Source organism: Carettochelys insculpta, chromosome 11 (genome assembly GCF_033958435.1).
Source record: "Carettochelys insculpta isolate YL-2023 chromosome 11, ASM3395843v1, whole genome shotgun sequence".
Lineage (NCBI taxonomy): Eukaryota > Metazoa > Chordata > Testudines > Carettochelyidae > Carettochelys > Carettochelys insculpta.
This window is the reverse complement of record NC_134147.1, coordinates 9,816,528-9,828,841: the sequence shown is the minus strand read 5'-3', so window position 1 is coordinate 9,828,841 and position 12,314 is coordinate 9,816,528. Positions and strand designations below refer to the sequence as shown.

Below are 12,314 nucleotides of genomic sequence, written 5' to 3'. Positions count from 1 at the left end.
GATTATCATGGCATGGTATGGCTTACAAATGTATATTCATGCACAGCATTACAAAAAGCCTTACCTGTTTTAAGGAGCCTTTTAAGGTGAGGAACATGTACGCCATGTAGCCTGGAATCAGCACCATAGATGAGAGCGCCATGAACCAGCCAACCCCTTGGCCCCATTTTGGGAAGACATAATTGCCCATAGTGAGAGGAGTCATTTGCACAGCACTGAAGATAAAGACTCCCTGAAAAAAAAACAAAACAAAGGAAATAAATAGTGAAACATGGCTGTGACCTACATTCATCTCAAAGAGGCTTGGCTTCATGGAATCATAGAGCACTAGAACTGGAAGGGACCTCGAGAGGTCATCAATACCAGTCCCCTGCCCTCACAGCAGGACCAAGCACCATTCAGAGTCTCTAGACCATCCCTGATAGGTATTTATCCAACCTGCTCTTAAATATCTTTAGTGATGGGGATTCCACAACCTTTCTAGGCAACTTAATCCCATGCATAACCACCCTGACAGTTGGGAAGTTTTCTTAATGTCTAAGCTAAACCTCCCTTGCTGCAGTTTAAGCAACTTGCTTTTTGTTCTATCCTCAGAGGCCTGTCCCTCCCACGCATTTTGTGCCAGCCAGCGCAGATGGGCCACTGCAGCAGGGAAACAGCTGGCACCGCTCACTTCTCTCACAGAGCTTGGGGGAAGCAGGAACTGAACTCAGACCAAGTCCCATTTTTAGCCCTGCCTTGCTCGGTGCTACAGGGGTTAGATTGCAAAACTTCAGTCCACCCCAAGAGAAGCCAAGAAGCATTAGTCTGAGAAATGGGAAGCATTTAATTGCTTTGGGCTTTGTACCTTAATCACCTGGAGAATGGTAAAAGCTGCAATAGTTACTAACAGAGATGTGAATCTGTGATGTACATACTGGTTGCACTGGGCAAAAGTCTGACTTGAGGTGGTTTTCTGGCATAAGCTAGTAAACAACAGTTCCCTATAGCTGGCAAACAAGGAAGTTGACTATCAATTCAAAAGCATCCCAGGCAGGCTCCAAAGTTACTCCAATACCAGGGACAATGTTCAGGCTCAGGATTTGGGCTGTGGTCAGCCTTTCTTGCATAAACTATTTGACTGTATCTACACTATAGTGATCTTTTGAAAGATGATCTTCCAGAAGATCTCTTCTGGAGGATCTTCTTTCAAAAGAGCACATCCACATACAAAAAAGTCAATCAAAAGAACAATCTGATCTTTTGAAAGAGAGTGGTCACACAGCCCCCACTCTTTCCAAAGAACAGACCAGAGACTGAAAAATCCAGCACCGTGAGGACTGCTCTTTTGAACACAGGGTCCCCAGAGTGTCTACATGTGCTTTTTTCCTGAAAGAATCTTTTGGAAAAAGGTGCTTCCTCATTTGGGAGAGCAAGAGGGCCTCCAGAAGAAGTGCCGTGTTCTTCTGAGGTAAGGAGGCACTGCAGTGTTCATTAAGGCTGCGTCTAGATTCAGTCCAGCTACCGACCACATGATGTAAATGAGGACTCATGAAATTGCAAATGGATGCTAATTTGCATATTTATGCGACTTATTTGCATAATTGTAGCAGAAAACAAGCAGTGTAGAGGTGGTTCTGCCAGCAACCCCCTGCTCTGTTGCCAACCCCTTATCCCTGATATTTTTCAGGGATAAGGGGCTTGTGACAGAGGAGTTTTTTGCCAGGAGAACCATGTCTAGATTACTTGTTTTCTGCTGCAAATATGCAAATGAGCTGTATGAATGCACAAATGAGCATTCATTTGCAATGTCATAAGTCCTCATTTGCATTATGCTGCCGGCAGCCTGACTGAATCTAGACACAGCCTAAATGTTTTCTTCTCAAGTTAGATTTATAGAATCCTATGGATGGAAAAGACCTCAGACAGACATTGAGTCCAACCCCCAAAATTCAGCTGTAAACCCCTTATCCACAGTGTGGATTGAATCAGGAGCACCTCCCTCCAATGCAAGAGCCCAAATCACTGCACCACAGAAGACAGCTCTAATCCCTCCACTACGCTTAGCTAAAAGTCTTTCTAGTAAAAGAAAACCTTGCAGTTTAGAGAATAAAGCATCCACTAGGCTGTCACAAGCAGATGTACTCAGTTGTGTGTTTTTTATGCTGGGCTTCATCCTCACTGATCTGTGTAGTTTCATGAAGCTAAGATACATTAAACAGCAGAGAACCTGGCCCACAATAGTTACATATTATAGTCTCCTTCAAGCACATATTGAGCTAGTTTATACCCTTCACGTCACAGTACAGATAGTATTTTTGTTCCTTACTGCCACAATGATCGGAGTAAAGAAAGACCAGCAAAGTTTCCACCAGATGCAAGGTCTGTGTCCCACCATCTCCTGGATGTTGTCATAAAACCTGTTAACACCTAGAACATAGACATAAAAAAAAAAAAAAAAGAAAAATTTGTGACTGCCAGATGATGAAAGCATAACTGGTCTGGGAAAATAAAGACACTTCTAATGTACATTCATTAATGTGATCAAGCAGCATTTCTCTCAAAATCTATTAACTGTGGCAAAAGCTGGCAGCTACCTGAACAGGAGAAAAATGTATGGGAATTTGATGACAAACAGGACTTTCATTCATTGTTCTCATTGCACCACACTGAGAAAGGAGGCTTTTGGTCAAATCAGTGATATTGTATCCATTTCTGCCAGCTCTATGAATATGTTGAAAAGTTCCTTAGCATCATTAGATTGCAATGACAGCACTGCCACTCAGGTTAGCAAAATCTCTTCATGCCTTGTTAGAATAAAGGAAGCTCTGGGCTCATTTACACTACTAGCCCTCTGCGTCAAAGGGGACGTGTAACCTCGATGAATAGCAGTGAGGTGCTGCGCTGCACATGCAACACTTCAGGTACGTCTACACTAGCCAAAAACTTCGAAATGGCCATGCAAATGGCCATTTCAAAGTTTACTAATGAAGCGCTGAAATACATACATATTCATATCCATCTGCTCATAGGAATAAGGGGACTTCAAAGTAGGCGGGCTCCTTTCGAAAAGGAGCCCCAGCTGGACAAGCCGCGTCAATGTCGAAGTGCCGCAGCCGCCCGCATGCTAATGAACCGCTGAATATGTATTTCAGCACTTCATTAGTAAACTTCGAAATGGCCATTTGCACGGCCATTTCGAAGTTTTTGGATAGTGTAGACACGGCCTTTGTTAGCTTAATTCCTGCCGTGCGCACTTTGAAGTTGCAAACTTCGAAGCGCTGGCAAGCTGTGTAGCCACAGGCACTTCAAAGCACCTGTGCAATTTCAAAGTGCCCTTACCTGTTGCACAGGTACTTCCAAGTGTCCTTACTTCCAAAACGACTAGGTATTCACACAGTGTAGATGAGCCCTGAGGGCATATCTACATAGCAGCCTTATTTTGAAATTGGCTATTCTGGAAGAGCTATTCCAGAAGAGTTTATTTTGAAACAAAGATGCTACTTACAAAAATGCATTTCCAAATAGCACAGTGTATATACACATAGACCATTTCTATACATGCCACTTGTTCCAAAAGCATCATGCTAATGAACAGCCCGGAAAATGCTAATGAGGTGTGGACGTAAATTTCCGGCACCTCATTAGCATATGGCCACATGGTTTGGAGTCCAGAAGAAGCTCTTCCAGACTCCAAAATAGCTGTGTAGAAGCACAGTCCCTGGGAATCTCCCAGCAGGATATCCTCTTTCCAGAAGCGCTGTCTTCCTGAAAATTTCCTTCCGTGAGATCCTTGGGGCCCGCACTTCTACACGTCTATTTTGGAGTCTGGAAGAGCTTCTTCCGGACTCCAAATCATGTGACCGCATGTTAATGAGGTGCCGGAAATTTACATATATGTCTCATTAGCATTTTCTGGGCTGTTCATTAGCATGACGCTTTTGGAACAAGTAGCTTGTGTAGAAACGGCATACAGCCTATTTCAAAAGAGAGCCATTGGGTGCACAATTATTTCATAATAGACTCTAATCCCTGTCTTAACAGCAGCTATTTCAAAATAGGCACCATTCTTCATAGAGGCTGTGTCTACGCTTGCATTCCTCTTTCAAAAGAGGAATGCAAATGAGGGAAATAAAAAATGCAAATGAGGCACCGATGCACATATCTCATGCTTCATTTGCATAATTTCTTTTCAGAAGAGATTCTTTTGAAAGAAAAAAAGCAGTGTAGATTCGGCTGTTTTGAAAATAAACCCCATCTTCGAAAGAACACTTCTTCCTATTTTGTTTCAGGAAGAAGGGGTCTTTTGAAGACGGGGTTTATTTCTAAAGAGCCCCAGTTATACTTGGGTTTTATTTCTTTCAAAAGAATCTCTTCTGAAAAGAGATTATGCAAATGAAGCACAAGATATGTTAATCATTGCCTTATTTGCATTCTGATTTCCCTCATTTGCATTCCTCTTTTGAAAGAGGAATGCAAGCATAGACACAGCCAGAATGTGGTTTACTAATTTCGAAATAAAGCCAGCTGTTATTTTGAAACAATTTTGCTGTGAAGACCTTTCCTTAGTCTGGGATTTTCTAAAGAAGCCTTCAGAATCTCTGCCTTGCCCAGTCAGAGAAGGAACAAGAGCATTCTTTAATGCCTTAAAAAGATGCATTGACTGCAAACGATGCTCTTCATTTACAGGTAGGACCTTGCCATTATTTTGTCATTCTCCAAAAAGTGCAGATCTGAAGATCTGCATATTGTTCTCATTTGTGATAGCTAGGGGGCATTTCTTTTGTATTCATATGGGCTACATCTACATGGGACACTGCTGTCAGCAGGATCACGAAAATGAGGGCACTCAACAATGCAAATGAGGTACTCATTTACAAATCACTTGACTCATTTGCACACTCTCCCATGATCGCTCTCCCTGCACAGGCTTTGATGCCAAACAAGCCATGTAGACAGGGTTCTGTTGACCAAACCCCACACTTATCAATAGCCCCTTATCCCTGACAAAAATTGTCAAGTGCCCTCATTTGCATAACCCTGCCAGCTATGTCTACATGGCGTGCTGCTCCTTTCCAAACATGACCTCATCCAATGCTCATTACAAGCAATGGAAAGCTTCCCACTCACTTCAGTGGGCTTTGGTTAGGCCCACACTGCAAATTAAAACTGTTAAATTGTTGCTGACAGAAATGATGATGGTTACTATTCTGGACTCGACAAGCATACTGATGGATATGGTAGTCAGCAAAGCACTTAAATAAAGATTCATACAGGCAGTAACCTTTTTCACCAAGGTTTTTAATTTTCAAAAGAGAACTCAATGACACCCCTCTGTTCTACATTCCTGTACATCATCCCAGCAGTGGAGAAACATCTAGAGCTGGAATGGAAGAAAACTTCCTCAGTCTAACACAGAATTACACATAAATATTAAAACACACAAGTAACAGTTTCCTACATACAACTGCTGGTAGTATGCTCTAGGTTTTTCTTTAGAGAGGCACACGCCATTGACCAAATAGTGCACTAAGATGTGTATAACCTTACAGGTTCTAAGGAGGTTGTACATGTAAATGAAAGCGAAATCTAGGGCATATTTTATGTAAAGGGAATACCGAACATAACATTAATAAGTGAAGTTATCTCATCTTTTTCGTAAGATTTATAGTCTCACTATCCCATGCAGCATAAACAGACTATCACATCACATACCATAGCACCAGGATATAGAGATACACTCGAAGAATACAAGAAATAATAGGCTCATTCCACTTGCAGAGTAGTAGTCAAACAGCTTAAACACATAAATGCCACCCTAATATAAGAAAAGGAATGACTGAAGTTAGCTTATTGCACCCTGTATTTTTTTTCAAGACAGGTTGATATTTCTCAATATTTTGTAGCTATTTATTATTATTATTATTATTACTATTATTATTATTATTATTGTAGCTTATGTAGCAATTTTCTGAAAAGCTATATAATGCATGAGATTTTACAGTACTGATTGACTTTTAAGAGCAAATCTTTAGAGGGTAATAGTTTTTGTCGATCTCCATTTTCTGCCCTCTATAGTACATTTTCTTATAAATATATTAACCTTATAGCCACAGCTTGATTGAAAATATAAACATGGTGGGCTAGCATACAAACTAAAAATCCATTTATATAAAACTTACCTGAGTAATATTGGACAATCCTATCAGATAAGAAACAATGCACACAACAGCAATGAAGATTTCTCTTCGATTACGTAATAATTTTGGAAATTCATCCACCAAAGCTGTTATGAATCCTTCCACGGTACAGAACTGGAAAGAGATTTATAGATTTTACACAATAGAATAAAACTGTGGTTTTAGATTTCAAGCAACACATACAAAAGCTTTCAGCGCTGCCCTACAGATGTTTTCATTGAAGTTAACGGAAAATTCAGCAAGTACAACCACAGACCAATCCTGAACACTTCTGAAAATCTCCTTTGCTGTTTATTAAAATCTATGCAAAAATTATTCTTCTGGCACAACTCTTACAAATTATTGTGTTTCATTATGCTTCAGTGTTGTCTCTTTTGTATGACATTTTATATTTTTTAAGAACTTCAAGTCCAGAAAAAATAGCAGATAGAAGAAGAGGTGCATACAGCCTAAGCCCCGCAGCCGGTAAACAATTATGCATGTGCTTGATTGGGATTTCTTATGGACAGACAGTTAAATATATACATAAAAGCTTGCCAGACCGTGCACCTTAACTGGAAGGTTAAAAACTCAGGGTTGGTTCCTCATTTGGACAAATCACCAAAATGTCATTCTGTCAGCAGAATTGTGACAACTTATATCCGCTGGGCTTCTGAATCCCCATGTATAAACTTAAGAAAAATTGCCAATGGAAAGTCATTTTCACAATGACTGAAATCATTGAAGCCTGCTGTACGTAAACTTAGCCATTTTTAGAAGTAAAACCATGACATAGCCAATATTTGCAGTTCATGCAGTATAACTGATGACGCAATTAGATGAAAAAAAGAAAAAAGCCTGACAGCCTATGAACACATCTTGTTTATATTAATACTAGACTACCTTCCTCAGCTGTTACACTAGCCTACAGACAAATTAATTTCCCAGTAGTTCCCCAGAGTGAATGTTGCAGTTTATTATTTTCAGTGAACTTCAGACATGACAAAGGAAATAGTAAAAATAAGTATCTTTGGTTTCATTTCATATTCTTGGCAAAATGCCTCGCTTTTCTTTTTGTTTTTAAACACTTCTTGGCAGGGGCTGAAATCAGTCAGTTTAGCTATTCAAAAAGGCAGGATTTTGTTCTAATCAATTATTGCAGCATTAGTCATATTTAAGCAGTCCTTCAGGTTCACATATGTAATATTAATAACATATGATTTATTCATCAAATTTGGAATCACTGTTTCCTAAGGTCCCTTACGCTGCAACTTTATCTATGGATCCCTGCATCTCTGTGGAACTTCAGAACTGTTTTATACAGGGATCTTCACCCTTATGGCCGATGGGAGGATTAATGTATACAAAGGTATTTTGCAAAATAATGGGATATGGAGAATAAGAAAACATTATCACAACTAAAATATAAGCCTACTAGTCCTTCTCTGTGGTGTAAATATGTTCTTGCATCTGTATGACATTTTATATTTTTTTAAGAACTTTAAGTCCAGAAAAGATTTTCTCCAAATTGTGATTCCTTCACATCTTATTTTCACTAAGGCAGGCTGACAGAACCTCCAAGCTCTGCACTGACATTTCAAAGTTTTGGGCTAGTGTAGACATAGCCAGAGTGAGTGAGGGTAAATATCTTTTATTGGTGATTCACCTTACCTTTCTAATAACAAACAGTATCTCTTTGGCTGTGCCTACACTTGCATTCCTGTTTCGAAAGAGGTATGCAAATGAGGTAAATCGAACAGGCAAATGAGGTGAAGATTTGCATATCTGACACCTCATTTGTATATTCTTATTTTGAAATAGCTTCTTTCTTTTTTATGGGAAGAAGGATTCTTTCAAAGATGGGGTTTACTTTCGAAAGAGCAGTGTCTACACTGGTTTTCTTCATTTGAAAGAAGCTATTTTGAAATAAGAATATGCAAATGAGCTGTCAGATATGCAAATCTGTACCTCACTTGCATTTTTGATTTACCTCATTTGCACACCTGTTTCAAAAGAGGAATGCAAGTGTAGACACAGCCTTTCTCTGCACACTGTAAGCTACCATTGCGTACAGGACCTCACTGTAAGCTATCATTGAGTACAGGACCTCTTCTAGTGAAGTGGGATAGACAGCTGGAGAAGAGGACCTCAGGGTTTGGTATATTCTGAGGAGCAGCACATGGTACTTGGCCACTTTCCTCTCAGCAGATAGAAATAAGGGGATTTCGAAGTTGGTGGGGTCCTTTCGAAAAACACCCCCATCTGGACGAGTCGCACGGTGGCAAGCCACGGCAATTTTGAAGTTCCATGGCTGCCCACATGCTAATGAAGTGCTGAATATGTATTTCAGCGCTTCATTAGTAATCTTCAAAATGGTCATTTGTGTGGCCATTTCAAAGTTTTGGGCTAGAGTAGACACAGTCTCTGTCTTTCTAATATCCTGGCACCAAATGGCGTTAACAACAGTGCATGCTGTGTGTCATGTTGTACACACTATAGAAAATTATTGGCCTTTCTTAGTGAGTATTTTTTAAAAAAAATCTGCAGAAAGCAACATTACCTGGCTGTCAATTCCAAGCATAAGCAACATGGAGAAGAACAGAATTGCCCACAATGGAGAGATAGGTAACTGTGTTACGGCTTCCGGATAAGCTAAAAATGCAAGCCCAGGACCTGGGAAGAGAAACAAGAGATGGGCTGTTAATTTTATATCTTCATTTTAGCTTTGATACAATGCATCAGGAAGGCAGGGGGGGAATTTGCATTCTATGGTACTTCTGTTTTAGATTTGTTTGCCAATCTGAATCATCTGGATTGGGGACAAGTTGGGGTTGGATACCTATTTTAGAGAAATGATAGACAGAAAGTAGACCCCATTATACAGAAAGAAGAAAGTGTATCTCGGGGTCAAATGTTTTAAACTAGAAGTTGTTTCAATGCTACCTCTGTAAGTTTCAATACTGCAAATAAACTTGCCTCCCTAGGAAAGAATTTGCATCTTCAGACTCCTTGGTGAACTCTATCTGCTTTGGACCTACACTCAAACGGTTGCTCATAGCGATGATTATAGCTAGAACAGTCCTTAGGAAATATGAAGACAATTCCCCTCACATGCATGCAGAATAGATCAAAAGAATGTCAAAAGATAGCTCTGTGTCCAACCCTATGTCCAACATTAAGAATATGGTCAATTGCTATTTCATGGGATGATTTGTATTGCAGCGTACATTACTCTAACACAGGGACTGTTTTCTAACAGTGACGGAGGCCAGATAAGAGAGAGAGCATGAACAGAACAATTCTGAACAAGTCATCTTGTCATCCACTACCAGCTTCTGGCAATTGGAGGTTTAGGAACACGCTGAGCATGAAGTTCCATTCCTGGCCATCTGGGGTCCTAGCAACTGATGGACATATTTTCCATGATTTATTTAATTACTGTTTCAACCTAACAAAGAGGTAGCCATGTTAGTCTGTACTCCAACAAAATAAAGCAGCAGAAATGTAGCACTTTAAAGACTAGCAAAATGATTTATTCGCTGATGAGTTTTCGTGGGACAGACCCACTTCTTCAGATCATTTCCAGTACAGACTGACATTTATAAGTGCAGAGGACCAAAAAAAAAAATGCAACAAAAACTGACAAATCAAATAGGATTGAAGGAAGGGGGTGAGAGGTGGGGAGATGTTAATTGTCCTGTCTGAGATAATTATGAGCATGAAAGAAAGGGAAGCAGTCCTTGTAATGCGTGAGGTAATTGATATCTCTGTTCATACCATGTGTTAATGTGTCAAATTTGAATATATACTCTAACTCACAAATCTCTCACTCTAATCTGTTATTAAATTCAGTTCACAGTATCCCCAGACAAGGAGTTTCACAAGATGATTTTGCATTAAGGGAGGAATTAGTCTTTGTTAGTTTTAAACCTGCTGCCTCTTAAATTTCATCTGGTGATGACTAAACCTCGTGCTACACAAAGGGGTAAGCAGCATTTCCCTTTTCACTTTCTCCAGCCAATTCACATTTTTAATAACACTCTCCCATGTCCCACTTAAGCATGGCTTTCCTAAGATAAACAGTTTCATGCCTCTAATCATTTTTGTTGCTCTTCTTTGTTTCTTTCCTTATTTTAATACATGTTTGTTGAAATGAGGCAACCAGAATTGTACATACATCTGAGCAGACCACAGATTTATAGAGCGGCATTATGATATTTTCCGTTTTGTTATATATTACTTTTCTAATGGTTCCTAACAGTCTGTTAGCTTTTTTGACTGGTGCTGCACACTGACAGGTTGTGTTCAGGCAACTAGCTACAACAATTCAAATATTGCTTTTATAAGTAGTAAGAGCTAATTTAGATCACACTATTTTGTATGTGTGGTTGTGACTGTTTCAGATCTATGTTACTTTGCTCTCTTCAGCACTGAAATTCATCTGCCATTTTGTTGCCAAGTTACCTAATTTAGGGAGATCTTTTTGTAATAACAAGAAGTCCCGTGCCACCTCATAGACTAACAGATATATTGGAGCATAAGCTTCCATGGGCAAAGACCCACTTCATTAGATGCATATAATGCTTCACATTCAGCCTTGCACTGGAGTAATTTTGTATCAGCTGCAAATTTTGCCACATCACCATTCACCACTGTGTCCAGATCACTTTGCATTACCTATCTCAGGTGGATGGATAGCTCAGGGCGGGATAGCATTACCCTGCTAAACCCAGGGTTGTGAGCTCAGTCTTTGAGGCCATTTAAGCTGCGTCTACACGTGCACGCTACTTCGAAGTAGCGGCACCAACTTCAAAATAGCGCCCGTCGCGTCTACACGCGTCGGGCGCTATTTCGAAGTTAACTTCGACGTTAGGCGGCGAGACGTCGAAGTCACTAACCTCATGAGGAGATAGGAATAGCGCCCTACTTCGACGTTCAACGTCGAAGTAAGGACCGTGTAGACGATCCGCGTCCTGCAACGTCGAAATTGCTGGGTCCTCCATGGCGGCCATCAGCTGGGGGGTTGAGAGATGCTCTCTCTCCAGCCCCTGCGGGGCTCTATGGTCACCGTGGGCAGCAGCCCTTAGCCCAGGGCTTCTGGCTGCTTCTGCGGCAGCTGGGGATCTATGCTGCAGGCACAGGGTCTGCAACCAGTTGTCAGCTCTGTGTATCCTGTGTTGTTTAGTGCAACTGTGTCTGGGAGGGGCCCTTTAAGGGAGCGGCTTGCTGTTGAGTCCGCCCTGTGACCCTGTCTGCAGCTGTGCCTGGCATCCCTATTTCGATGTGTGCTACTTTGACGTGTAGACGTTCCCTCGCTGCACCTATTTCGATGTTGGGCTGAGCAACGTCAAAGTTGAACATCGACGTTGCCGGCCCTGGAGGACGTGTAGACGTTATTCATTGAAATATACTATTTCGATGTTGGCTGCACGTGTAGACGTAGCCTTAGGGTCCTGGGGCAAATAGATTAAAAATATATAGAGAGCTGTCATGGATGGTGCTTAGTCCTACCAAGAGGGTAGGGGACTGGACTCAATGACCTCACAAGATTCCTTTCAGCTCTATGAGATGTGTCTTCATATATTATTGTTATATTGGGAACCAGCTCTTGGTACAGAAACTGTAGCTATGTCTACACTACAGCGCTCTTTCAAAAGACAAGCTTCTGGAAGACCATCTTTGAAAGAGTGTGTCTATACACAAAAAACAGATTGAGCCTTCAATCCACTCTTTCAAAAGACTGCTCCACCTTTTCAAAAGGGAGCATCTACACAGTCACAGGCACTTTTTCGAAAGAGCAGAGCAGGGTATGCCGTGGACTGGGTTGCATAGCTCACATGCATTTCCAGGGCCTCCAGCCAGCGGCTCCTTTAAAGGCATCTCCCAAGCACCCCCAGCCTGCACATGCTGTGGTCTGCAGAGCTGCAACATGTACCACAGAGCCTGTGCATGGACCTGATGGTCAGCACTGACTGATGGATATGGTTCAGCAATTCCTAGCATTGGAGCTGGCTGCCCTCCACCTCATCCTGGGGTTGAGCCCCCCAACTGGTCCCTGGAGCCCCTTCACCTGGGATCCCACCGGCACCACCCCTGAGTACCGCAGTGCCTCTGGAGCCTCCCCAGCAGCTCTGACTGGTGGGAGCAGCTGGTGGT

At 41.4% G+C, this 12,314-nt stretch overlaps 1 protein-coding gene across 1 annotated transcript in view; it reads right to left on the bottom strand.

Annotated features, from left to right (window-relative positions):
* The window catches only part of SLC6A1 (solute carrier family 6 member 1), a 55,575-nt gene that overhangs the window by 5,177 nt on the left and 38,084 nt on the right, over positions 1 to 12,314 (bottom strand). Inside the window, exons 9-13 of the mRNA XM_075004841.1 lie at positions 8,719 to 8,831; positions 6,162 to 6,293; positions 5,695 to 5,797; positions 2,309 to 2,409; positions 65 to 232 (exon numbers count right to left, since the gene is read on the bottom strand). Coding sequence (XP_074860942.1) covers positions 65 to 232; positions 2,309 to 2,409; positions 5,695 to 5,797; positions 6,162 to 6,293; positions 8,719 to 8,831 — 617 coding nt within the window. The remainder of the gene's footprint in view (positions 1 to 64; positions 233 to 2,308; positions 2,410 to 5,694; positions 5,798 to 6,161; positions 6,294 to 8,718; positions 8,832 to 12,314) is intronic.